This window comes from Cyprinodon tularosa, unplaced genomic scaffold, assembly GCF_016077235.1.
Source record: "Cyprinodon tularosa strain WSP-4 unplaced genomic scaffold, ASM1607723v1 ctg807, whole genome shotgun sequence".
In the NCBI taxonomy this organism is placed as follows: Eukaryota; Metazoa; Chordata; class Actinopteri; order Cyprinodontiformes; family Cyprinodontidae; genus Cyprinodon; species Cyprinodon tularosa.
The window spans coordinates 198,225-224,182 of record NW_024039571.1 but is presented as its reverse complement, the minus strand read 5'-3'; the positions used below and the strand labels follow the sequence as shown (position 1 = coordinate 224,182).

The 25,958-nt window shown below is 46.6% G+C and overlaps 1 protein-coding gene across 2 annotated transcripts; it reads left to right on the top strand.

The window, feature by feature from the left end:
• The first annotated feature begins 6,599 nt into the window (after positions 1–6,599).
• Positions 6,600–24,801, top strand: LOC119774274 (translation initiation factor IF-2-like). Of its 2 annotated transcripts, none has more exons than XM_038271710.1 (6): positions 6,600–6,899; positions 12,117–12,665; positions 12,743–12,819; positions 18,770–18,944; positions 19,398–21,474; positions 24,667–24,801. In XM_038271710.1, the coding sequence occupies exons 2-5, from the start codon at positions 12,173–12,175 to the stop codon at positions 21,449–21,451; spliced, it is 2,799 nt and encodes a 932-aa protein (XP_038127638.1). In that variant the 5' UTR covers positions 6,600–6,899; positions 12,117–12,172; the 3' UTR covers positions 21,452–21,474; positions 24,667–24,801. The 2 variants fall into 2 exon arrangements, with proteins under 2 accessions (XP_038127638.1, XP_038127637.1); XM_038271709.1 differs by having other exon boundaries at positions 12,743–12,822.
• Positions 24,802–25,958: the final 1,157 nt, after the last annotated feature.

The window sequence follows — 25,958 nt, the reverse complement described above, 5'->3', positions numbered from 1 at the left end:
AAAAAACAGGTCATAGCAAACAGACAGGATATGACATCAGAAAATAAATGAATAATAAAAAGAGAGAAGAGAAAAAATAAAGCAATGCATCTTAAATCACCATTAAACACTTATGATTAAAAATAGAGCTAAAAAAATAAACCGAGAATCTTTCTGCTGATGTGAGGATCTGATTTCTTCTCTTTTAGACAGGAAATGATGTCATCGCCACCAAGGACAGGATATGCTGCTGGTTTTTTCCTTAGATTCACACCAAACAGACAAACGTTCGTCAGGCAGACGTGACCGTCTGAAACTTTTTATTTTTTTTAAACCGTGGATCGGGGGGGCCTCAGGATCCCCTCAGCTGCAGGTTTACCTTCTCCTTCCACATTTCTTCCTTCCACCAAACCTTCTCTGAATCCAACCTTGAACAGTTTTTTCCTGAGACATAGAATTATATGATATATGAATATTAAACTTGTAAAGATTTTGATTTATTTTTACTACTTTTTTCTACTTTATCAACACAGAAATATTATAGAAACCATTTATTATTATTATTATTATTATTATTTAACTTCTTTAATGAAAACTTGACTTATAAGATTCTAATATCACATCATAGCAAATAAAAAACAAGTTTTTAAAACTGTTGAGTCTTAATAAAAGTATGTGCAATACCTGCTAATAGGAATTTAAAAAAGGTATTTTTAATTGAGCAATTTTGCATCATCTACGCCGTTATTTTATTTATGGAATCTGATTTTATTCGGTGTTGTTTGTTTCTAAATAATTTTATCCATAAAGTCTGCATATTATCAGCATCATGTTAAAAACATCCTGTTTCTGCTGCAGCTTGAAGCTGAAATAAATCGTTTTTTTTTTAGGATTGGTTGAGTTTCCTGGTTTCTGTTCTTGCTCAGCAGTGAGGAGCTGAGGCCGTCCAGCGTTTCAACCACTTAAACTAATAACATCATGCATTATGCAGTCGTCTGACTGAGAGGCAGGAGGAAATGTTCCTGGTTTAATGCATCCAACAAACTGGCCTCGCCTGTCTGCAGCGACTTTAATCCAGACTGAAAGCCCAGAGGAAGCCGCTGCTTTCAGATGGTCCGTCCGCCTCTGTGTGCTGATGCCACATCCTTTGTTGAATCCCAGTTTGATCTCTGTTTGAACTGGAATATGCTCCATTTGCTCCATTGTGACTTTGTGTTTGAACTGTAAGGCCTTTACACCAACAAAGCAGCTCAGATCAAAAGCAGCAGCAGCAAACTTTTCCTGTTAGATTGGAGGCTGAAATAATAGAAGCTGCAGGCACCTGAGTGTCCTTAGCAGCTTTGTGGTGCTGAGGTGTGTTTCTTTGCAGGGCGCTGTCCTGCAGACCACACAAAAGAACAAAAACATCTGAAACAAGCAGGTCTCTCTAGAAGAGTCCATCTGAATCCTGCGCAGCGTTTTCAGAGGCCGGTTCTGAGCCACACCCCTGAGTAACAACATGATGAGGCCATCTGACCCGCAACGGCAGGATGTGCAGCATTTCAGGCTTCCCCTGTAATTATGGAGGCCATTACTGTCAGGTTAGGAGGAAATGGAGAAAACAAACTAGCTCAAACTAATTCAGATTAAATATTATTTGTCTCACACAGAACAGACGAGTACAGAGGAGGATTAGGGCCACTGAAAAAAAACAAAATTAACTGATTTATACATATTGTTTCAGTATAATATGGGTCATTCTGGCTTTAATCTCAGAATTATGACTTTTTTCCATATTATACTAAAATAAAATGTTTAAATCAGTTAACTTTTTTTTTTCAGTGGCCCTAATTGTCTTCCGTAGACGATTTTTTACTGTATTAGCCTCATTTCTGGATTTTTCATGGTGGCCAATTATATTTCACCTGGTAAAGATTTAGAGTTTTTCCAACTTCCATCTATGGGAGTAAATCTGATACAATAGTTTAAATGAAAAGTTCAGTCAGGAAGGAATAATCAATGGATCATTATTTATACATAAAACTGATTAATTTTCATGTGAATGTGCTTTACTGGAGGCATCCATGTTTGTCAAAGAACACTACTGCCACCTACTGGTTAGTGACATTGTCACGCTGCGGTATCGGCTGTTGATCGATCAAGTCCCAGTGCTGTATCTGGTGTTTGTCACAACGCGCTATCAGTGATGGGCAGTAGCGCCGCTACATGTAGCGAAGCTATTAGTTTAACTACATGTTCCAGTAGCTTGACCGTAGCGTCGCTGCTTTATTTATCAAGTAACTTTCCAGTAGTGACGTTATTGTTTTTATCCAGTAGCGACGTAGCGTCCACAAACGCTACAAAATCCAGGGCATAACTAAGTTTTCTATTTTTGAAACAACAATCGGAGTTATTCGTTGGACATTCACGCATGAGCCTCTATTCTGCCTCTATTCTATTCTGAAATAAATAAGCATTCAATTAATTACCCCCCAAAATACAATGAATAAATATGTAGGTAGAAATTAAATTATACAGTGAGACATAAATGTATATATAATCTTAATTAGCTTCTTTATTTTTTCACCTTCTTTGTAAACACTTTCATTTGTTCCTTGAATCGACTGTTTAATTGAAGTTTTCTCTAAGGGAGACCCTAAAGAAATCAGATGCCTTCTGTAGGGATTGTTTTCCCTAGAGATGTCCATTGAATGCAAACTCATCGCCATGTCTCCATGTGTAGAACACTACACAGTACCTTTCATTTGGCTCTAATAACAGCAGATTGGTTACTAGATTGTCTATTAGTAATTACTTTAGTTTTTATTTTAATGTGCTGATCATAAAGCAATGTTTACACTGTGATATGTCATTGGCTGATCTTTAATAAATGTTTTAACCAGTGTATCAGACTCATTTTGAATTGATATTAGGTTGGTACAATGTTAAGTAGCTTCTGATGTAGTTAAGCTACTTTTAACACATTAGTGTAACTTAGCTTGCTATAATTCTTTAGGTGGTAGCTTTGGTGTAGTGAAGCTTAACTGATAGCTTAGCTCACTACACTGGACAAGTAGCTAGCCCAACACTGCGCGCTATTATCCAAGTCATCTTGAAAACATTCTTCTTCCAAATGTTGGCTACATATTACGGGTTTTTTCTCTGGCCAGAAGTTCGATGGCATCCATTGGATCCATAATTGGAGGTGAGACAGACAGTGGGGAAGTTCAAAGCGTTTATGGCAGAAAAATCCCTCCATATCCACAGCAGAAACGGGTCACAATCAGGAAAACACAACAAGATACAGATCACTAGTTAATCTCACCAAACTGCTGGAATAACCTGCCGCTGACGGAAGGACAGCAGGCAACATCGATACTGAATAACCAGGAGGAAATGATCGGGATTAATCAGCTGCAGGACCAATTAGACAGAGGAGCAAGAAGGAAAGGAGAAACCGAACCATCATCAGATCATTTCAGTTTCAGAATCATTTAAAATAACCAGCTTCCAACTTCATGCAGCATGTCGATTCAGATGAAAAACTAAAACCAAACAGAATCTGGATTAATAGAGCTGATGGCTGATTTTACGTATGGTCATATCGCTGCATGCTTCCTCCACCTGTAGTAACCCAGAGTTATAGATGATTTAATGACGAAGGGAAAAACAGGAGCAGAACTCCAGCAAATATCATGTTAGACCTGCAGAGAACTGATCAGTCAGTGATCAGTCATCATGAAGACCAGTTTTAAGAGAGATTCTACATTACAGGCTCCAGTAAGCGTAACCAATTATATAGATACAATTTCATAAATGCGAGATCAGTATCTCATAATTACGAGATCTTTATCTCGTAATTATGAGATAAGCTGTCAGATTTTTTTTTTTTTTGGTGAATGCAATACGCTTCCGTAAATTGGCCCAAGTTTTTAAATTTAAAGAAGAGCAGAAATACCTTTCCAGACCAGTAGGGTGTTAGTGTTGATTACTTTTAGTCTTTAATCTTTTAATCTATAGTTTTAAGATGTTGATTTTTTTACAGTTTTTTTTTATTTTCAGAGATGTTTTTTTTTTAATCAGTGCCTTACTGCAGAAAAGTAGAGTAGATGTTGGATGTCAGAAGCTCTCTAGAGTTTCTCTGCCCTCGTGCCTCCTGCATTGTGCTGGTTTCTCTCTGCAGCTGCGTCTTGAAGGATCAGCGTTCAGACAAAAAGCATTGATCAAGCATCCATTCAGGCTCGTACCATCGGAGAGTTAAAGCTGCTGGAGCAGGAAATTAACAATGTGAAGCTTACAGAAGCTTTCCCATGGCTCATGTTTCAGCTTTCTAAATGCAGCCTAACAGAGACTCCTTTATGCAGCGGTTGGGTTTCTCACATATTAGCTGTTTTTTGTTAAAAGCAGGAATGAAACACGGTGTTTGGAGAAGAAGCAGAGCGGAGAGGAGCCGATGTTCAGGTTTGATTGATGCAAACCAAGGTTTTGGAAAAGATTTTTAAAATGTTTGTTTCCTTTCACATGTGCAATAAAAATATCTGTAAAAAACTATTCAATGAAAGACTTCATCCAGTAATTAACTCAGGAGGTTAGGATTAAGTTTAGATCTACGGAAGAGGATTAGGGCCACTGAAAAAAAAAGTTAACTGATTTTTAAATCTTATTTCAGTTTAACATGGGATTCTCAGAATTCCGACTTTAATCTTAGAATTCTGACTTTAATCTTAGAATTCTGACTTTAATCTTAGAATTCTGACTTTAATTTCAGAATTCTGACTTTTTTTCTCAGAATTCCGACTTTAATCTCAGAATTCCGACTTTAATCTTAGAATTCTGACTTTAATCTTAGAATTCTGACTTTAATCTTAGAATTCTGACTTTAATTTCAGAATTCTGACTTTTTTTCTCAGAATTCCGACTTTAATCTCAGAATTCCGACTTTAATCTCAGAATTCTGATTTTAATCTCTGAATTCCGACTTTAATTTCAGAATTCTGACTTTAATCTTAGAATTCTGACTTTAATTTCAGAATTCCGACTTTAATCTCAGAATTCCGACTTTAATCTCAGAATTCCGACTTTAATCTCAGAATTCTGACTTTAATCTCAGAATTCCGACTTTAATTTCAGAATTCTGACTTTAATCTTAGAATTCTGAAATTAAAGGAATAGTACACCCAAAACATGATTAGCCTTCATTTTCTACTCACCCCCATGCTGAACAACACTCTGGAGTACTTTTTTGATATCTCAAATGCATCTGGAGATCTGGGAGGCTTCTTGCTGTCTGCTGACATTCAAATAATGGAGGTCTATGGCGCCCGAGGCAGAAAGGTCCATAAAAGTCCACAAAAACTTGTCAATATTCCTCCATACTGCTCGTCCAATGTATTCCAAGTGTCCTGAGTGGGTAGCGTCCAGAATTTACTCGAAACGAAGTCATTTAGAATGTTTTTAGAGCATAAACAGTAGTGTATAGGATTTCCTAATAGCGCCCCCATGCGCGCTCACGATTCTACGGAAGCCGGCAGACCAAACCGGAAGAAAGTGCGCATTCAGCGTCTGGTCTGCCGATAATGCAAGCGTAGAAGAAGAAATGTGCTGTTTACCTGTGCAAAGAAAGAAACAACGAAAGAAAAATGTCTGAGGACTTCAGTGTTGAGGAAGAGCATGAGTTCTTTGCCGAGCTGAATGCGCACTTTCATCTGGTTTGGTCTGCCGGCTTCCGTAGAATCGTGAGCGCGCATGGGGGCGCTATTAGGAAATCCTATACACTACTGTTTATGCTCTAAAAACATTCTAAATGACTTCGTTTCGAGTAAATTCTGGACGCTACCCACTCAGGACACTTGGAATACATTGGACGAGCAGTATGGAGGAATATTGACAAGTTTTTGTGGACTTTTATGGACCTTTCTGCCTCGGGCGCCATAGACCTCCATTATTTGAATGTCAGCAGACAGCAAGAAGCCTCCCAGATCTCCAGATGCATTTGAGATATCAAAAAAGTACTCCAGAGTTTTGTTCAGCATGGGGGTGAGTAGAAAATGAAGGCTAATCATGTTTTGGGTGTACTATTCCTTTAATTTCAGAATTCCGACTTTAATCTCAGAATTCTGACTTTAATCTCAGAATTGTGGATCTTAATGTAGATGGGCACCATGAAGGCAGAGATGTGGAGCACTCAGCTTCACTGACATAGATGTGAGCTGTTTGAGGCGGCCAGTGACACATTGGTGGAAAATGAGGGAATTAGGCAACTTTTTAGTTGCCAGAGGGGTCGCCACATTAATGGGGGAGCAGAAGGTCATTAAAGTCAGAATTCTAAGATTAAAGTCAGACTATACTCTTTATTTAGTAGAAAAACAAATAAAAATAAATAAAGACATGTGAATGTAGAATAGAATAGAAAAGAATAGAATAGATAAATCTGAGTCTAAATCTGCTTTAGTCTAAATTCAAACTTAAGGTCATAATCTGTCCATCTTTCTGCTGCTCTGGATTATCAGCAGCCCCTAATCTGCTCTGGTTCCCACTAACATCCACCCCCCCACCCCCCCTCTGAGTGGGCGGAGCTCCTGAACCCTGACACCGGAAACCTCCAGCCTCATTGTGACGTCACTTCTGTTTTGCATAACCATCAGTGTTTTGATTGGAGCTCTGGCGGGATTTTGGCTCCATCTCAGTTTATTCTGCTTTAATCTGAGCAGCTGGACGCTACGTCACTGCCCCCCCCCCCTCCCGCTCCTCCTCCTGCTGCTCCTCCTCCTCCCCACTCGCGTCCATCCTTCAAAGAGGAGCTGCAGGCCGCGGAGGGAAGGACACGCGGAGGAAGGAGGCCGGCATCCATTGTTGTTCTGACTGTTTGTTTCTATTTATCGCTTCAGGCGGCACCGCTGCTTTCATCTTGCTTTGAAGGAGCCGCTTCGACGGTGAAAAAGGTAATTTAGAAATTACATTTCATCTCATTCAGCTTTAGTTTCTGTTTTCGATGCTTCAAAGTGCGAAAACTGGACGATGTGATGAAAGAGGTTCTGCTTTGGAGAGAGGAGCTGATGGAGGGGGGGGCTGCAGGCTGGACCGGTTCGGTCCTGCTGGTTCTCTGCTGCCGCCCAGTTTTCCTGCCTTCAGTTTCTTCATTAATGTGAAGCTTCAGCTCCTCCAGCAGGTTCTACCGAACCGGGAGGCAGGTTCGGTTCGGTTCGGTTGTTTGATTTTAAGTTTATAAAAATCCACTTGTCGCCTAAAAAGCGTTTCCAGTTGCCCCCCCCCCCACCTGCTGGTAATCTGCATAATCTGTTATTTCTGTTTATTTCTATTAAAATGAAATAAAATGTTTTTCTTCTAATCTGTTTGCAAAGCATTCTGGGAAAAGTCAACCTTCCTCAGAATTCAGATAGAATCTGTTTTCATATTTCTATCCGGCTCCTCCAGTGATGCAGAGATGCTGCTTATCATCCCAGTCTGGATTACATAATCTGTGGGTGTGGCTGGCAGGTTTCAGACGTTCCCACGCGGCGTGGAGCTTTTCCTCCTAACTTTAACGCCCTGCTCATCCCCACGGCGTGGACGTGGGTCCTCTGTGGGTTCTGATTGGTTGACTGACCTGCAGGGTGGAGGTCTGCATCCATGGGTGGAGGCGGTGTGGGTCAGGGAGCCGCATCAGTTCAACAACCTGCAACAATCCTGAAGAATTAAACCCTCATCTAAAATGTTAGGACTGGTTTAAATCTATATGCTGTGGTTGCTTTGGTTTTGTTGCTTTGGTTTAGTTGCTTTGGTTTGGTTTAGTTGGTTTGGTTGCTCTGGTTGGTTTAGTTACTTTGGTTGCTCTGGTTGGTTTAGTTGGTTTGGTTGGTTTAGTTACTTTGGTTTAGTTGCTCTGGTTGGTTTAGTTGCTCTGGTTGGTTTAGTTGCTCTGGTTGGTTTAGTTGCTCTGGTTGGTTTAGTTGCTTTGGTTGCTTTGGTTACTTTGGTTGCTTTGGTTACTTTGGTTGCTTTGGTTACTTTGGTTGCTTTGATTACTTTGGTTACTTTGGTTGCTTTGGTTGGTTTTGTTACTTTGGTTTAGTTGCTCTGGTTGCTTTGGTTGCTTTATTTGGTTTGGTTGGTTTAGTTACTTTGGTTACTTTGGTTACTTTGGTTGCTTTAGTTGGTTTAGTTGCTTTGGTTTAGTTGCTCTGGTTGGTTTTGTTACTTTGGTTTAGTTGCTCTGGTTGGTTTGGTTGGTTTAGTTACTTTGGTTGCTTTAGTTACTTTGGTTGCTTTGGTTGGTTTAGTTGGTTTGGTTGCTTTAGTTACTTTGGTTGCTTTGGTTGGTTTAGTTGGTTTGGTTGGTTTAGTTGCTTTGGTTTAGTTGCTCTGGTTGGTTTGGTTGCTCTGGTTGGTTTAGTTGCTCTGGTTGGTTTGGTTGCTCTGGTTGGTTTAGTTGCTCTGGTTGGTTTAGTTGCTTTGGTTTGGTTGCTCTGGTTGGTTTACTTGGTTTGGTTGCTTTGGTTGGTTTAGTTGCTTTGGTTTAGTTGCTTTGGTTTGGTTTAGTTGGTTTGGTTGCTCTGGTTGGTTTAGTTACTTTGGTTGCTCTGGTTGGTTTAGTTGGTTTGGTTGGTTTAGTTACTTTGGTTTAGTTGCTCTGGTTGGTTTAGTTGCTCTGGTTGGTTTAGTTGCTCTGGTTGGTTTAGTTGCTCTGGTTGGTTTAGTTGCTTTGGTTACTTTGGTTGCTTTGGTTACTTTGGTTGCTTTGGTTACTTTGGTTGCTTTGGTTACTTTGGTTGCTTTGGTTACTTTGGTTGCTTTGGTTACTTTGGTTGCTTTGATTACTTTGGTTACTTTGGTTGCTTTGGTTGCTTTAGTTGGTTTGGTTGGTTTAGTTGCTTTGGTTTAGTTGCTCTGGTTGGTTTTGTTACTTTGGTTTAGTTGCTCTGGTTGGTTTGGTTGGTTTAGTTACTTTGGTTGCTTTAGTTACTTTGGTTGCTTTGGTTGGTTTAGTTGGTTTGGTTGCTTTAGTTGCTTTGGTTTAGTTGCTCTGGTTGGTTTGGTTGCTCTGGTTGGTTTAGTTGCTCTGGTTGGTTTGGTTGCTCTGGTTGGTTTAGTTGCTCTGGTTGGTTTAGTTGCTTTGGTTTGGTTGCTCTGGTTGGTTTACTTGGTTTGGTTGCTTTGGTTGGTTTAGTTGCTTTGGTTTGGTTGCTCTGGTTGGTTTACTTGGTTTAGTTGCTTTGGTTTGGTTGCTCTGGTTGGTTTAGTTGCTTTGGTTTAGTTGCTCTGGTTGGTTTGGTTGCTCTGGTTGGTTTAGTTGCTTTGGTTTAGTTGCTCTGGTTGGTTTGGTTGCTCTGGTTGGTTTGGTTGCTCTGGTTGGTTAACTGTGATTAACTAATTTGATCTAAATGATGATTTAATTGGAAAAATCCCCAGATTCAGATAATCTCCACCAATGGTGGCGCTAAGAGGACATCAGGTCATTTGTCAATAGGTTCCATAGGCGGTTCTAGACGGGGTCATTCCAGACCTGCAAAGCTGGAGTTTCATCCAGCTGCCAATCAGCAGTCAGGGCGGGCTCTCTTTGTCTCAGTGGTTCATCAGGAAGTCCTTCTCATCCAGTGTGTTTGCAGCTAACCAGACCACAGAGCTGCTGTGTTTCCCTCCCCTGTTTTCTTTTCATCCATGCTAACAATCAGGATACGGTGGTTTTGCTTTTTAAAATGGGTTTCTGCCCCCCCTCTCTCTGCCGTCGGTTGTCATGGTTACCATTGCCAGGCTTAGAGCATATTGTAACCCGTTTCCCTGAAGCCCTGGGGGGCGTCTGCGCCGCCAGCAGCCCGGCTTCCTGTCATGGCGTCCCTCGGCCACCTGCTCCTCACTGAGAGCCTGACTTTCACTGCCAACGGGTCTGTAGTTTGATTCCAGTAAACTTCCTCTATCTAACTTCTCCACATTTTACAGTAGACTTTGTTTTCCTTTCCTCTAAGAAACATGTATATTTTAGTTTTATTCTTTTTGGCAGATGAACGTATAAATCGATGAAATCAAGAAAATTATAAACATATCAGTTTTCTTTCCTTTTGAATAAATCAAGGAAACGACGACAAAAAGAAAAAACAAAGGCTGCGTTCCCCCTGCAGGCCCTGATGCTCAGATGCAGGTTGCATTCAAACGGATCAGATTCAGAGCTGAGGGGCGCAGATCGCATTGGAAAAAATCTGATCTGTTGTTCAGTCATGAAAAGATCAGATCCAGGTTAAAAAAATCAGATTTGGGTGACTTCAGGCTGCGGAGTGAAACCCTAACCCTATTCCATATATCCAACCTTGACCAATAGTATCAAATATATCACATTTATCCCCTAATATTTTCTATATAATTCAAAAATATCCCCAAAGCTGATTGAACAGATCTGCTACTGAAGGTTACCCTCTCATAGATTACCCACAACCAACATCACATAAATTAGAAAAGGAGTAAATCATGATAATCTAATTGAAATTAAAATAACTAATTAGGGAAAAAGTTGAAACTTACAGAAACCTGGCTGCAGCAAGCGGATTATGGGAGCATAAATGAGGCAACTCCTTCAAGCTATTTAGATTTTCACATCCCCAGAAGTTCTGGGCGAGGAGGAGGAGTAGCAAGAATCGTCATCCGCGCGGCGGACTGTAGTAGTGAAAGGCAGGCCGGGCCACAGGCGGCGACGCTCTACCCCTTCTATTCATTCTAGCTCATCTGAATCGTTCATCTAGAGAGCGAGATCATCTGTGGTGGCAGCACTTGACATCTTCCAGGCATGAGAGGAAAACTAGCAGCAGTTCAGCGGACAGGAGGAATGAACGGTAGCCGGCGCACATGGATGATGTCATACACACTCCGCTTTATTTTAAAAAGATTTAAATATAAATAATCTAACGGTGGATGTCTGGGGGACAGTGATTGTCCTCCATGTTCTGAATGCTGGCGTACCATAAAGAATAAATGATGAACAGTTTAGTTTGTGCCTTCAAGTCGTTGCTCATAGGAAGACGTTACTGGATATAACCTAACGGAATATCTTCAGAACGACTCCAAATGACACTAAACTCATATGGGAGAGTAGAACATGATGGAATAACGGAAAATCAAGGAAACAATGGAAAAAAAAACGGCGTTCCCCTTTAAACGATGTTCAATCGACAAACTTTCTGAATATGAATGAAAGTAAGACAGAAATAATAATGTTTGGTTCCAGTCCAGTTATTTTAATTTTTTGCCTGGCCCGTTGGGCTGTCTTAACATTCTTTCATCAGTAAAAAAATCTTGGTGTAATATTTATCCACCCCTGGATGTTTTAAATGTGCTTTATAAATAAAGTTTGAGTTGAGATCCTCCTTCAAAGCTCATGAAGTCGTCTAGAGGAATAAAATCCTCCATTAGAATCTCATCAGTGTTTCTATACATTTAAGAAAAAAAGTTGAGTTTCAGTCAGAGAAATCCTCCAATAGTCCAGCAGAGTTCGTGTCTCGGACGTGTCGCGCCGCGGCGTTCCTCTGACGATCTGTTGGCTCCAGCAGCAGGTTTGGTTTCCTCTCCTTGGCGTCCGTCCTGCCTGCGCCAAAATTCACACAGCCAGGCAGACGAGCTCCGAGCCAGCTCCCATGTCAGAGGATGAAGAGAGCACATCCAGTTAGTCACAGTCAGAGAAACAGGACTACACTGGAAAACAGGCCAAGCTCCAACATCTAGAAACAAAGGTGTTGATGGCAGCAGCACAGCTGATATTTCTCTCCAGGATGGAGTCACAGCCAAACAGGAACAGACCAGATGAAGCTACTATGAGAAAAAGCAGAGAGAGCAGAACGTTAGAGATTGAACTAACAGATTCTGCAGAGTGGGAGAATAGAGATAGAATGAAGCAGAACGATGAAAAAGGAAGAAATACATTTTCCACTCTATAGCTATGCTGCTATAGGCTTAGACTGCTGGAGGACATGGGGAACTCTTTCTGCACGTTTCTGAGGTTCAGTCTGTCGATGGCGTCTGAACCTCAGCAATGATTATCAGGGTTTAAGGTTCAGGTTGATGCTTCCTGGTTTGTATTCACCATTGACCATATATGGTCTTTCCTTTGGTTTTTCATGCACACATTATCATTATCATGTTTTGGTGGCTTGAAGATGATGTTTCCTCCTCTGCAGGGCTTTGCAGTGTTAGAGCGGCAGTTCTAACGCTGATCCACCAACCTGCGGCGGGGATGAAGCCGGATGGAGCCACTATGGAGACCTCAGAGCCTGACCAGGCTGCAGCAGCGCATCGCCCCCCTCAGGAAGCCGCCACAGAGGAAGGTCAGCCTGCACCTGCAGCCGCTCAGAAGGCCAACGGGAAGCCTGTGGCTGTAGAGCCCAAAGCCCGACTGAAGGCAGGCGGGAGCAAAGTCCAACCATCTTCCACTGGTGTTGCTGGATCCGGCTCTCGACCAGGAACCGCTTCGCACCGAGCAGAGAAGGACGCTAAACCTTCTGCAGGCAGGAAAGCAGCAGGAAGTGCATCTGCTGCAGGAGCTGCTCCTAACAGGGCAGCAGGAGCCAAGAACCAAAGCAGAGTTCTGGACAGGAGGCCCGTCGGACCCGTCAAGACGTCCTCCTTAGCTGATGCAGCAGCATCCAATGGCACCAAACCCAGAGGGCCCAACGGCGCCGCAAAGAGGGCCCCTGCTCAGGCTGCCAATGGAGCAAAACCAAAAACCAGTGAGTCTCCAGAGAGAAAAAAAAAACAGTTTAAAGATTTCCAGTCATTGATTCCTTGTCTTTGTTCTTCTATCCAGCTGCTCCTAAATCCAACAACTCAAACTCAACCAAACCTGCAGCTCCAGCAGCATCCAAGACGACGACGACGACGACAACAACAAGGTACCAATCCTGCTCTCTAACGGGCTGAGGTGGGAGGAAGCTAGCGGAGGGTGGGAGGAGGCTAGCAGGCGGTGGGAGGAGGCTAGCAGGCGGTGGGAGGAGGCTAGCAGGCGGTGGGAGGAGGCTAGCAGGCGGTGGGAGGAAGCTAGCAGGCGGTGGGAGGAAGCTAGCAGGCGGTGGGAGGCAGCTAGCAGAGGGTGGGAGGCAGCTAGCAGGCGGTGGGAGGAAGCTAGCAGAGGGTGGGAGGCAGCTAGCAGGCGGTGGGAGGCAGCTAGCAGGCGGTGGGAGGCAGCTAGCAGGCGGTGGGAGGCAGCTAGCGGAGGGTGGGAGGCAGCTAGCGGAGGGTGGGAGGCAGCTAGCAGACCACGCGAGCCGAATCAGGCCGTCTGGGAACAGGTTGCTTTAAACGCTGCGGTTTGTCAGCCTTTAAAATCGCCAGCCGTCCAGCTCAGAGCGGCAGGAAGAAAACCTGCAGATTAACCAGATCAGCCGTTACCTGCCTGAACCAGACGTTCGTCATCGTGTTGAACTGCTGAGGCGTCATTGTGACGCTTCTGACATTTTAAGGGGAAAGAACTTTATTTACATTAATCATAATGTTGCTCGTGTTAAAACATGTTTCTATATTTCCTTCATTTTCATGTAGATTTTTTTAAATAAAAACTTAAAAAATAAACGGGGTTAATTTTACCTCGATCTAACACAGCCATCATTCTGACGGCTCCATTGGTTGCATTGGAAATTCTTCCTGTTGATTGACGTTTGTACCGTTGCCTAGCAACCAACATTCTACCTAGAACTCTTTGGCTAATTCAGAAAATCTAGGAGAGAAACAGGCGTTAGAAAGATGGCGATTTGGGCGGAGAGGGAGAGACGGATGGGGAGGATCAACGCAGACGCATCAGTGACCAATCAGACAGGAGGGAAACTTTAGTTCAACCTCAGGCGGTCCATTAGGACCCGAAAGCCAAACTTGAGCCTTTGGGCTAATATAACCACACACAGGTTGCCATGCCGACCACATTCACATGTCATTGATGTGAAAAGTCAGCGGGAAATGTTAGGGGGAATTCAGTTTTTGTAAAAAATAAAATTGTAATTTTAAACTTGGAACCTGTGTTGGAAAACGGTCTGATTTTACTGATTTATTTTTAACCAACAGCCTATAATACAGCCTTTAAAAATGTATATTAGACCTGTTCTAGTTTCTTTATATCCACAAGAGTTTATATCGCACACTAGAACCATTTCAGTTGATGACATCATCGCTATTCATGCCTTTTTATTGGGAATGATGTCACCTGTCAAACTGGGGGCCAGTGGGAGCTCTGGGATCGGGATCCTGGGTGTTCTGGTGTTAAAGAAATGGCCTCATGTCTCTTTGCTTCCTCCGTGTGTTTGAGGTGAAATGTTGGTGCTTCTTTCCAGGGGAGGATCTAGGATTCTAGGAGGTCAGGGGCTTGGCCCCCAGGGTGAAGATGAGAGAGTAGACTCTCTGGTTAATCCAGTTCTAACGTAAAATATGACAGATTACTGGATTAAGGAAATTCCTAGTATACTACATGCTTCATTTGTTTTATAATTTAGTCAGCAGCTGCTGATTAAACTGGACGTTAAACAGTGAGATGATTATAGGAGCTGATTTTAGCCAGAAATCGATCAGCGGTGCAGTAAAATGGTTCCATCCATCATGGCCGCCTCTCTGGCTTCAATGCGCCTCCAAACGCAGAGGGAACAGAATTCCATGGAACACCGGGACCAAGAAGGTCTGATGTTCCAGGGATGTGAAGCTCTGACTGACCTCCAGTCAGTTTAGCCACAGCTAGTGGTGACTTCTTCCTCTGCACGGTAATACTACAGTCTGCTTTCCTGCATTCTGCCACCATCTGGTGAATTCCAGTACTGCATATTTTACTCAGATCAGCTCAGAAGGGAGACCGGTAGCCTGACGTAGTCCTACTCAATTCTAGTCAGAATGAGTCTGATGCTGCTCCATAGAGCTGTGATTATGGGGCGTGTTTTGAACGAACCAGGAAAAAAAATGCCTCTGCACTCAATTGGATAGACCTACAACCAATCAGAGCAACGGAGTGCGTGACGTATGTTAAGCCACGCATAGTTGTTGTCAACAAAAATCAAAGCGTGCAGTTGCACGCCTAGAATAAGAAGATGAGCCTTGATCGCGTTTCTCTGTTCCTCTTTTAAAATTAATTTGCTGTCGATATCTTCTAGAACAGACCTAATAGCAGAATCTACTCACCTCAACTCTCCAGCGGCAGCCATTGTTGTTGTCACCCAAGCGCACTTTGGTCACGTGGTTGATTACGTTACTGTTGATCATCTGTCCATCATCGTATAAAGCCCGCCCTGACAATTTGATTGGATCGCCTGACAGTGGGCTTTAATACTCGCGCTACTATGGAGCAGAGCCAGACCGAACTTCCCCGAACTCAAACCTTGTGGGTGGGACTAAGTTCGGAATGGCACCCAGGCTAGGAGACCGGGGGCTCTGGGGCAAACATCCGGGGCTGCAGCCCCCTCTAGATCCGCCACTGCTTCTGTCTGAGGATCAGCGCTGGGCCGTAGTTCACCTTCAGGGGAGGTGATGCTGAATGATTGCATCATCAGATAAAGAGGGTCACTGTGGATTTATTAGGTTTTACTTTGAATGCAAAGCAGGCAGAAAGGATTGATGTTAAACCATGAAGGAGAATCAGAAAATCTCTTCAGTCTTTGTTTTTCTGCTGTTTAATGTTCTGCAGACAAACTTTGTCCTTTATTAGCCCCGTTTGGAGCAGATGGTTCCACATATCAGGGTAAAGTAACAGCCAGCAGTGGACCCGCCCCCCCTCCAGGCTGCAGAGCTTCCTCTGAACTCGGGTCATCTCCTCCACAAAGAGCGAATGCCAATCACCCACACAGGAGTCAGGAATGTGTGGCGCTCTCAGGACTCGTGGATCTTTGGGCGCGTTAGCAGCCAATCAGAGTCCAGGGTCTGGAGTAACGAGTCATGCATTAAAGCAGAGGATTGATTTTGTTTTTACCGCCTTTCATTGAAGTTGAATCATTTGGGACCGTCTGCCTGCAGGGATGTTAGAAAACTAAATATTTAGCATTTATTGTTGGATTTGAAGGCGGCTTCAAGCTTGGGGCCAAATCAGAACGTTTTTGTTTAGGAGCCGCTGTTTATTCATTAATGCATATGGAGGCCTGTCATCCTGTTTAATCTGGTTTCTATTGATCTGAGCTGCTGCTGGCAGGAAGTGGAAGGACGCAATGACATCACGGGTCGCCAGCGTGCTGGGTTTACAGGAGTAAACATGGATGGTAGCGCAGAAGAGCATCTAGCCATCTTTCCTAACCTTAAAAACTCAATCTTTCAAGATGGTTAAATATAAATGCTGCTGTTCGCATCATCGTCCGCCATGATTGTTGTTTTTTTCTTGCCGCTTCTGCATAGCTAGACCCAGAATCGTGACCTTTGTCGGGTATTAATGGCGTTCAGGTCGGATAAATGCGACCTGGCCTCTAAAAAAATATCCGATTTGAGTCGGATTCAGGACCACAGAGCCAAGCGGCCTGGATCGCATTGGGAAAAATCGGATCCATGTTGTTCAGACTGTTATGAAAAGATCAGATCCAGGTTGCTACGGGCAACAGAAATCAGATTAGGGTCACTGCTGGGTGAACGAGCCTATAGACGTTTATGGAGGCAGAATGGCGGCGTTTCAGTCGACCGTTTAAACGGAACCAATAAGAGAAACCTCCATTTTTCCAGATGAACGGAGCGTTAGAGCTAAAGGCTGCTTTATGTTTGGTTCTGCAGCCTGACGTCTAGACGTTGTTGCGCCCCGTGGTTCAGGGCACGTCGCTCAGCTCCATGTCAGACGAGCTGTCATCATTTTAGCCCAAACTGGAGTCCGGTTCTACGGCTTAATGGGAGCCAATTAGAAAATGCCGCCGCTCTGACTTCATGTCTGTGGAGCGTCCGTCTGATGTTGGAGGAACAAATGCTCATTGTAACGTCTGCTCCGCTTCAAGCCGTCCTTTATTAGACGCACTGCTGCGAGCATCGGGGGGGAAACGATGCAGATTATCGGCTTTGAAACGGCAGAAAGCGTCTGCAGAAGGAATGGATGTTAAAAGTTGATCTGATGGATGTCAGGCTCTGACGGTCTGTAGACGATAAGAGGAACAAACGCCTCCTGGTTTCCATCCTGAACGCCGTTCGTTCCAGATTTTCAGGCCTGATTATAGAAACTAAACCTTTTCCAGTGAAAAACAAAACTGCTGCATTCATTTTTAGTTATTCTAAACTTTTTTTCTTTTAACTTGTTTCTTTACAAGACGATTAAGATTGAAACACAAAATAAAAACTAAACCCTGTTTGTTCATTTCATCTTTAAATGGCTGAATAAAGGAGAAGCTGCAGTTTGGAACAAACTTTGTCCAATTCTGCATAAAAACTGAGATCCTGCAGAAAAAGCTGCATGTTTTTAAAACCAGATATTTTCCCGTATCTCTGGAACATCTAGAAGAACTCTGGAACTACCGGAGTTCCAGTGACTTGGTCTGGGTTTAGATTTAACGTCTGGGATGGGAGAACGAGGACCAGATGGTCATCGGTGGCGTTACTGCAGCCACCTGTGCTGAGCGGCGCCTAGTGATGAGTCGGCCATGGATCCACGGCGATTAAACGTAACCATGGAAACCGTCCTGAAGCCCAGAGGACGGAATGGAGCAGATGGAAGATTGACGGATTCACCAGTGAAACCAGTGTTTTTGGTTTACTGGTTCTGAAACAGGATAACCTTTCATGCTGCGTTCAGACGGCGAACGCTGGAAGCTTCTGCTGCCGCAGTTCTGATGCTCGTCCACATTAAGCTCAGACGTCCAGTTAACTGAGTCCAGGTGCGTCTGGAGTGGCGGCCCAGTGGGTGGGGCATAGAGCCTGGAATCCACAGGTTCTGAGTTCGAGTCCCACTCCCACAGACTGCCACTCTGACAATAGTTGAAGAAACATTGGCTCTCAAAATGGTATCAGTGCCCCATTTGTTGGTACTCACCGATACGATACCACCATTTTATTGCTGGATCGACGCCCCCCCCCTGATACTGGTATCAGTGAAACATTAATAAAAAGTAGTTAGAATCTCTGTTGAAGTGAGAAAGTCCTCCTGAAAACATGGTCTGTGCAGTCAGTTCATCCAGATCACCATCCTGCCTTCAAAGATTATTTCTCTGTGGGAGCCGCTCAGACCCCCACATACCGGCGCTGCGCTGTCACTGGGAATCCCCAGCAGCAGCTGCCTCAGGCCCGCTCGCCTCTCCAGGGTTTTCCCCTCCTGTTGGTGGCGGCTGGAAGTAGATGTTAGCGTTTTTCAGGTCTGTGCTACAAACTGCAGGCAGCAGGATAATAAAAGCCAACATATTCTGCCGGCAGGTTTCTACATTTGAAGTTAATTTAGGCGTTAATAAACTGTTTCAGAGGAGTGATCATAGCGCTCTGCATCAGCAGTGCTGCGTCTGACTCCCTGCCAGCTCCCAGATCAGCTGCTCTCATTGGTTGATGCGGCTCGCTGCTGCTTCTGAAGCGCCTCAGATGCTCAGTAGCTCATGAGGCGCCGCTCCTCCTGCTGCTCCTGCTTCTCTAGACGCTGCAGGACCTTCTGTGGCGCCCTGATGCGTGTTTCATTATGGGCTCTGCATGTAACTGCTGCTTTCAGCTTCTGTTCTTAAATTAAAACCTGAAGCTGTTTGAAGGTTTACTTCTGATCTTCCCTTTGCTTTTAATAACCTGGATTAATGTTAAAAGTTTTAACTAAATGATGCATCTCCAGATTTTATCAGCTTTTCTTTGAGTCTAACTTTAATCATAGAGCTGCAGTCAAAGATGCTGTGAAGCTTTTTTTTTTTCTTCTCAAACGTGTTTATTTCCTTTCAGGCCTGCTGCAGGTTCCTTAACATCCAGACCTGCATCCACCGTACCAAAACCTGCTGCTGCAGCAAAGCCTTCCATCCCTGCAACTGCTAAAGTTTCCAGAGCCGCTGCACCGCCGCCTGCTGGTCGGACTGCAGCAGTGCAGCCCAGTAAAAACACTCCTGCTGCAAAGAAAGGTGAGAAGGTCATCTTCTATGAGCCGTTTCATGTTTGCGTTATCTTAAATGCAAAATGTTTATATAGATTCACTGGTTTATTATGGAACGAATGGAAATATGTTTAACTGCCGTATTTTTAGAATAAAAAATGCAGTAATTTAGATTTTCCTTTGCATTAAACCTGAGCTTGAAGATGTTTGACCCCAGACTTAGTTTTTTTAAAGCTCCATGGTTACAGGACTAATCTCTACCTTACTGTGTGGCCTGACCTAGAGGCCTAGAGGGAGATGTCATTAACAATCACAGCCTCTGACATTTATTAAACTGTGATTATTTTGCAAATGCTTTTAATTTTCCAGCCTTAGTGCTGAATTTAAATTTGATCCTTTTCTGTGTTCATGTTTTAATGATTCCAACCGTTTCAGGTTATAGAACTTAAATCATGTTAATGTTTCCCTCTTTTTGCCGCAGATGTAAGTCGACCGCTTCCTGCTGCCAGGAAACCCGTCGCTGCCGCTGCAGCCGGACTTCCTTCCTCCAAAAAGATTGAATCCTCCAGATCAGCGAATGCAGCAAAACCAAACTCTGCACCTAAAGCAGCGACGGTGACCAAGGCTGCAGCCCCCAAAGTTCAGCCGCCAGCCAAACCAGCGCCAACAAAGAAGCCTCCGGCCGCCGCTCGCCTTCCGCTGGCGAGCAGAGCGCCAGGCCGGACGCCGCCCGCTTCTCCTGCAGGCAGACCTGCTGGCGCCTCCAAACCTGCGACTCCTGCCACCAAACGTGGAGCCAGACCCCCTCAGACGGGCTCGCCCTTCACAAAGAAGACGTCAGACCCCCCGGTGCCTGAAGCCCCGCCCCAAAGGACGGCGGCTTTGGTGCTGGCGGCAGAGCCGGCAGCTCCGACCGAGAAGCCAGAATCGGCCGCTGTGGAGGAGGTTCAGACTCGGGGTGACGGGGAACCAGAGGAGGTCGCTCAGCGTGAGGAAGCAGCCCCCCCGCATCCCCTTACCCCCCCTCCTCAACAGGAGCAGACGACAGTGGCCCCCTCTGGTGCCCCGCCCAAGGGGCCGGGGTCCCCAGATCAGACCCCCGCCCCGCCTGCGGCGAGCTTCGCCCCTAAGGCGGCGCCGCTGAATCTAAACGAGGAAGAGGAGGAGGAGGAGGAGAGGGAGGGCAGCCAGCTGGTGTCGGTGTCGGAAATGAGCGGAACCACGCAGCCCACCGAGGAGTCCCGTCCTGGGTCAGGGGGGGCGGTCGGCGGCGCTGCCTGGAAAGCCGGAGGCGTCTGGTTGTCAGAGCTGGACTCGGAGGAGGTGAGCGGCAGCCAGCAGGGGGCGTCGGAGCTGAGCGCCCCCGGCGTCCTGGAGGGAACGGAGAGCACGGACGAGCTGGGCGACGGCAGCCTGAAGGGAGCCATGGACATGGAGGGGGCCTCGGCGGGGTCCCCCGACTTCGAGAAGGTCCCCGACATCCCAGCGAACGAGGACGACGACAGCGACCGCGTCTGTGATATGGAGGTGGGCTCGGAGCGCACGGATGAGCCGCGTGGACCCCGCCACGACAACGACGTGGACGAAGAGGACGACGAAGACGTGGAGATGGCGAGTGAAGGCGTGACGGAGAGCGGACTGGAAAGCTACGGGAACGCGGACGAAGACGACTTTGCCGACGATGAGAGGCTGGATAATCTGAACAGGGTGGTCCAGCCGCCGCCGCTGCCGCTGCCCTCCGCCCCGGCGGCCCAGTGGGACCAGCAGAACCCGCCAGACTGTCGGTGGGCGGGACCCTCGCAGTCATGCCTTCCTCAGGGTCCAGAAGGAGAACCGGAGGCTCAGGCCTGGCCAGGGGGCGGAGCTTCAGCCTCTGCTCCTGAAGGACAGGACGTCCCACACCCCCCCCAGACTGCTGATCCCCGGGGCCCCGCTGCGGCCCCAGGGCCGTCTCCGTCCAGTGAGGCGAGCACGCCTGAGGAACGCCACCAGGAGAGGAAGCTTTCCTCTCCGGCGTTTGAGGCGCCTCCTCATTCCTCCCAGGAAGTCCAAACGGAGAGGGAGGAGGAGGAGGCGGAGCCAGAGACCCTACCCGCTGATGAAGTCCTGGGGGGCCCCTCAACGGCCCCTACCTCCAACCCCTCCTCATCCTCAGTCACAGAAGATGAAGCCAGCGACACGGAAGGAGAAGCGCAGCTGGAGGCGTCTTCTGCAATCTGTAACCTGACCTTTGACCCCATCCCTCCCCCCCAGCGCTGTCTCTCCACGGTGGAGGAGGAGGCGGAGCGGGCCCCCGGCGACGAAGCCGCTTTGCCGGCGTCCTTCATCTTCGACTCCAACACCACGCCGTCCACCAAGAGCCCCGGCATCTTCTCCCTGGAGGAGCTCCCGCTGGAGGCCAACAAGGAGCCGTACATGGAGGCTGGGCGGCAGGAGGCGGAGCCAGCCAAAGAGGCGGGGGCCAGAACGGCGTGGATCCAAAGAACCCTTGGAGGAGACGACGGACGTCCAGCCTCAGTACTACGCTATCTGTGAAAAGACTGACGACTCTTTTCCAGGTAACGTATAGTAGCACCCGCCCCCCCGTGTTGTCTCTGTGTTCCTCGCCGTCTGGCGGCGGATCCATTTAAACGCCATCAGAACAAAAACAGATGAAAGTTGTTCCTCCATGTCTGAATGTGAGGGATCCTCCTGTCCGTGCAGCGCCCCCCCCCCCCCTGGCACCCTGGGTGGGGTGGATGATGCGGCCCCCTCGCCTGGCATGGATGTTCCTTCCTGCAGTTTACAGTCAGACATCAAACTAACGATCAGTTTAACGTGTTTCTATCTACTTTCATTCTGTGTTTCTGTGGTTTTTAAGCCAAACTGTTGAATCTTTAATCAGGTTCTTCTCCTTAAAGGTGTTTTGCTCTTAAATGTATCCAGTTCTTTTGAAACAAACCTTAAAACTTTAAATAAAGATTAGATTTTTTACCATCATGTTTTCTTATAGTGTGTCGAGGAGAAGCTGAAACTGGGAGAAAGTTCAGATTATTTAACGTCCTCAGATGGAGATGAAGCTCTGACTGAGGCAGCTTTACAACATTTATACAGCTACTCCCAACCCCCCCCCAATAACTGCTGACCCCCTAAAAATTACCTGCATCCATCTCTATACAGTAACATTCACAGGATCTGGAGACGAGGCTCAGGTTTACCTGCAGGCTGCTGAACAGACATGCTAATAAGTTGCTAACATTAGCTTCAATTCTTGTTATTCTCACACTGAGAATCAGATTTATTTAATATATGTGTGAGTGTGTGTACACATACAATATAAAAGTACCAATATATTGTAGTATATAGCTATATAATAAATAGTCAGACATACTCTGTACAATTTTTTTATAATTTATTTTTTAATCAGTCAGTTTTACAGAAAGAACTCCATTTCACTCATTGCACCCCCCCCCCCCCCCCCCCCCATAGGCTAGTAAACTAGCCCCGCCCACCAGCGGCCAAAATGGGAGTTGGTCTAGCCTCCATCAATGCCCCACGCCCTAGAACTGGCGGGCCAATCACAACGCAGAGATGTGTTTTGAATGACTGGATGCAAAGTGGGCGGGGTTTTAAGGGCGTGACGAGAAAGCTGCGCGCCGCTGCAGAAAATACAACAAGGAAGATGGCAGCAGCTGTTGACCAGCAGCGTGATGGACTGCTGCAGCAGCAGCTTACCATGGAGCTGACCCACTGGAAGTTAAAATATTCTTTTATTGAACAACAGCAACAGAAAGCGAACTTTTAAGATCATTTGAGGCCAGAATATTATACTTTAAGGCGTCACTATATGATCCATTTACCGATTTAATGCGTGATTAAAAGACTATTTCTGAAGTTGAGAGGATCGGGGCAACCAGCGGAGCTCTGAGGCTAATGGTAGCCCGTCTGCGGCGGCGCTCTCTTGGCGTAGCGGTGTGAAGGACCGCTGGCTGCATGAAGTTTGAATTAAGTTTGAATTAAAATTCTATATCTTATTAGGTCAAACATTCATAATTTAGGAATATTACATATTTTTGAATTCGTTAAAGTTAGTTTTCTATAAAAATCTGAATTAAAACTCAAGAAAAACTAAATTTTTATTTGTTCTTGGGGAAAAAAAAACATTTAGCAGATGAAAACCTTATTTATTTTAAATAATTAGAAAACCAGAATTTATAAAGGAAAAAATAATGGATCCAAAGGACCAATCAGTATCCATGTCTGCAGATCATCATTAGAACTTCCAGGACAGGATCTACAGGGGCACTGGCCCCCGTGGGCCCCCGTCTAGAACCGCCCATGCCACTAATTATGAAAGAAATCTGTCCTTTGATCTTTTTAAGTGAAGGTTTTTCATAAACCTTGTGGATTTTATGTAATGTTTGCAGCTTTGGATGGTTGGGTTGCTGCATTAGGAGGGGGCGTGGCCAGTTTAGGGCCCCGCCCACAGAGCTCTGGGGTGCAGATTAATTACTGCAGACGTTTATTGGCGTCTGCAGCATTAAATGCTTTATTTTAGCGAATGGAAGTCATGGGATGTACGGTAGCTCGGCTGCCGACGCTTGGAGCTCGTCACTGACCTGTTTGGCCCCCCCCCCCCCCCCCCCCCCCCCCCTCGGGGCCATTTAATGCAATATAAAATGAATGCAGGAAATATTCTGCTGTGAAAAGACAAGCAGCCTTTCCAGGACTGCGCCGCCTCTCTGCACTAGGATGGATCTGTCAGGGCGCCCGCTCTTCCCTCCCTCCCTCCTCTGGACCGAGTCGCCTCAGGATCGGTGGCGGCGGCGGCGGCGGTTCCCCTCCCTGTGGGTGTGTTGTTTGTTTTGTACTTTGCTGCACTGTTCTCTGGAGCTTCTGCATGTCACCGCTGCGCCTCCTGTTGATGGGCTGCAGCATCCAGGCTCGGTTCTAGGAGGGGAAGCGTTCCTCTGCTAAAGCCGAGCCGCCAGGCTTCCTGCTGATGCTGGAAATGCATGAGGAGCTTCTGCATGAATCAGGAGGAGCCAAACAGGAAGTTCTCCTCCTTTTCTTTCTCTGGGTCTCCAGGTTTGCTCTCTGCTCACCACCTCCACCCAGGCACCACCCTGTCCCTCACCCTTCTACACCCAGAGTCACCGTTCTGTTCAGGAGGGAATGAAAACCTGCTGGTTGATTTTGGGGCTTTTCTTCACCTCCCTCCTCCTCCTCCTCCAGTGGGAGGAGCTTCCTTTCTCTGACACCTTCCTGCTCCTGGCTGTTCTCCGCCTCTATAGATGTTTGACTCTGTTCAAAAAGTGAAACTCATTGTATTAGTATGGGACCCATAGGATGATGCTGCCACCGCCATGTTTCACAGCAGAGGCTGTAAGTGTAGCGCAGCGTCTTTCCTGCTGCGATGGAAAGCAGATAAAGTTTGATAAATGCCGTCGGAGGATTCGGCGTGGCGTGGAGGGACTCCGCCTCCACGGTTTCCATGGTTACCTGATCAGGTCATGCCGTGTTTGCTGACAGAGCGCAGCGCGGTCCATGAACCCGTTTAAGGTGATGGTGGGAACGTCTGTTTTTCCTTCCATCTAACTTTCCAGTAAAATACATTAAAATTATTCGTAGATTAATCTTTAATTAAAATTTAATGACGTATTTCCACTTTTATTAATAAAATGATGAGTTTGACTTTTTGAGGCGGGTCACTGAGTCGGATCGTTTCCTGCGATGATTTTAAAGATGTTTCTCTTCTGCTTCACCTCCAGGCTCGTCCTCGATGCCTCAGCGCCGCGACCACTCCTCCTACCCCAGAACCTTCTGTGACATCATCAAACCCGCCGCCGCTCCGCCCAGGCTGAGCTGCGCCGACCTCCCCCCGCGGAGCGCCGGGCAGCAGGCGCTGAGCCCCCAGCTCCGCAGGCTGGAGCAGCATCACAGGCAGCTGCTGGAGCTGCAGCAGCGCAGGGAGCAGCAGAGCCGGCCGCTGGAGGAGGCCGAGCAGGAGAGGAAGAGGAGGGCGGAGGAGGAGGAGAGGAAGAGGAAAGAGGAGGCGGAGGAAGAAATCAAGAGGAATAAGGAGGAAGAGGAGCTGAAGCAGATGATGCAGTGGCGGCAGGAGGCGCGGCAGGAGGCGCGGCAGGAGGCGCAGCCGTCTCCCTCGTCGGTTCTCTGCACCATTTATGAAGCCTTGGAGAGCAGCGAGGAGGAGGCAGAAGATGGAGAACCGCTGGAGAAGGAGAGTCCTGGACCCGAACCTCCTCCCCTCCCCGACTCCCCGGAGCGGCCCCCGCCCCTCGACCTGGACTGGGGGGAGAAAGTGGACATGGTCCAGCAGCTGATCAACCAGACGCTGCTCCTCCATGGAGACGGCTGCTCCTCCCTGCTGCTGTTGCCGGGCGGTTCTGGGGGAACGCTGAGCCCCCTGGAGAGCAGCCTGTGGCCCCGCCTGCTGCCCCCCCTCAGCCCTCCCTCTGCCACCGTCACCTCCGTCAGCAGCTTCTCCCCGGAGGCCGCAGGCAGCTCCTCGCAGGGGGAGTGGACGGTGGTGGAGCTGGAGACGCATCACTGAGGAGAGGAGAGGTTCCTATGGCAGCAGCCACCGACCGGCCGAGCTCCGCTGACCAGACAGCACTTGAACGCATCACAGGATCTAAAGGGTGAACCCGAACGCCTCGGAGAAAAATAAAGCACAACACTCTTCCAGCATCAAACGCTTCCATCTGTCCGCCGCTCTGACCTGCTGCCCCTCAGCATGATGCTGCCACTACCGACAGCAGGGATGCTCAGCCTGCATCTCTGCAGCTCCTCCAAAGGCAGAGGCTGTTTTAACGCCTGTAGACCTGGGGGGGGGGGGGGGGGGTCAGCTGTTCATCCTCAGACCAAACAGGTGCAGCTGATAACTGATGCGACTCGGAGGAAATCTGAGCACCCGAACGCAACACGACGCAGAACTGAACCCCCCGCTCATCAACGGCGGATACCAGCTGTCAATCACCTGATGCTGCTGCCATGGAAACCGCCATCGGCCCCAGTTACCGACTGTTTTCCTGCTGGTTCT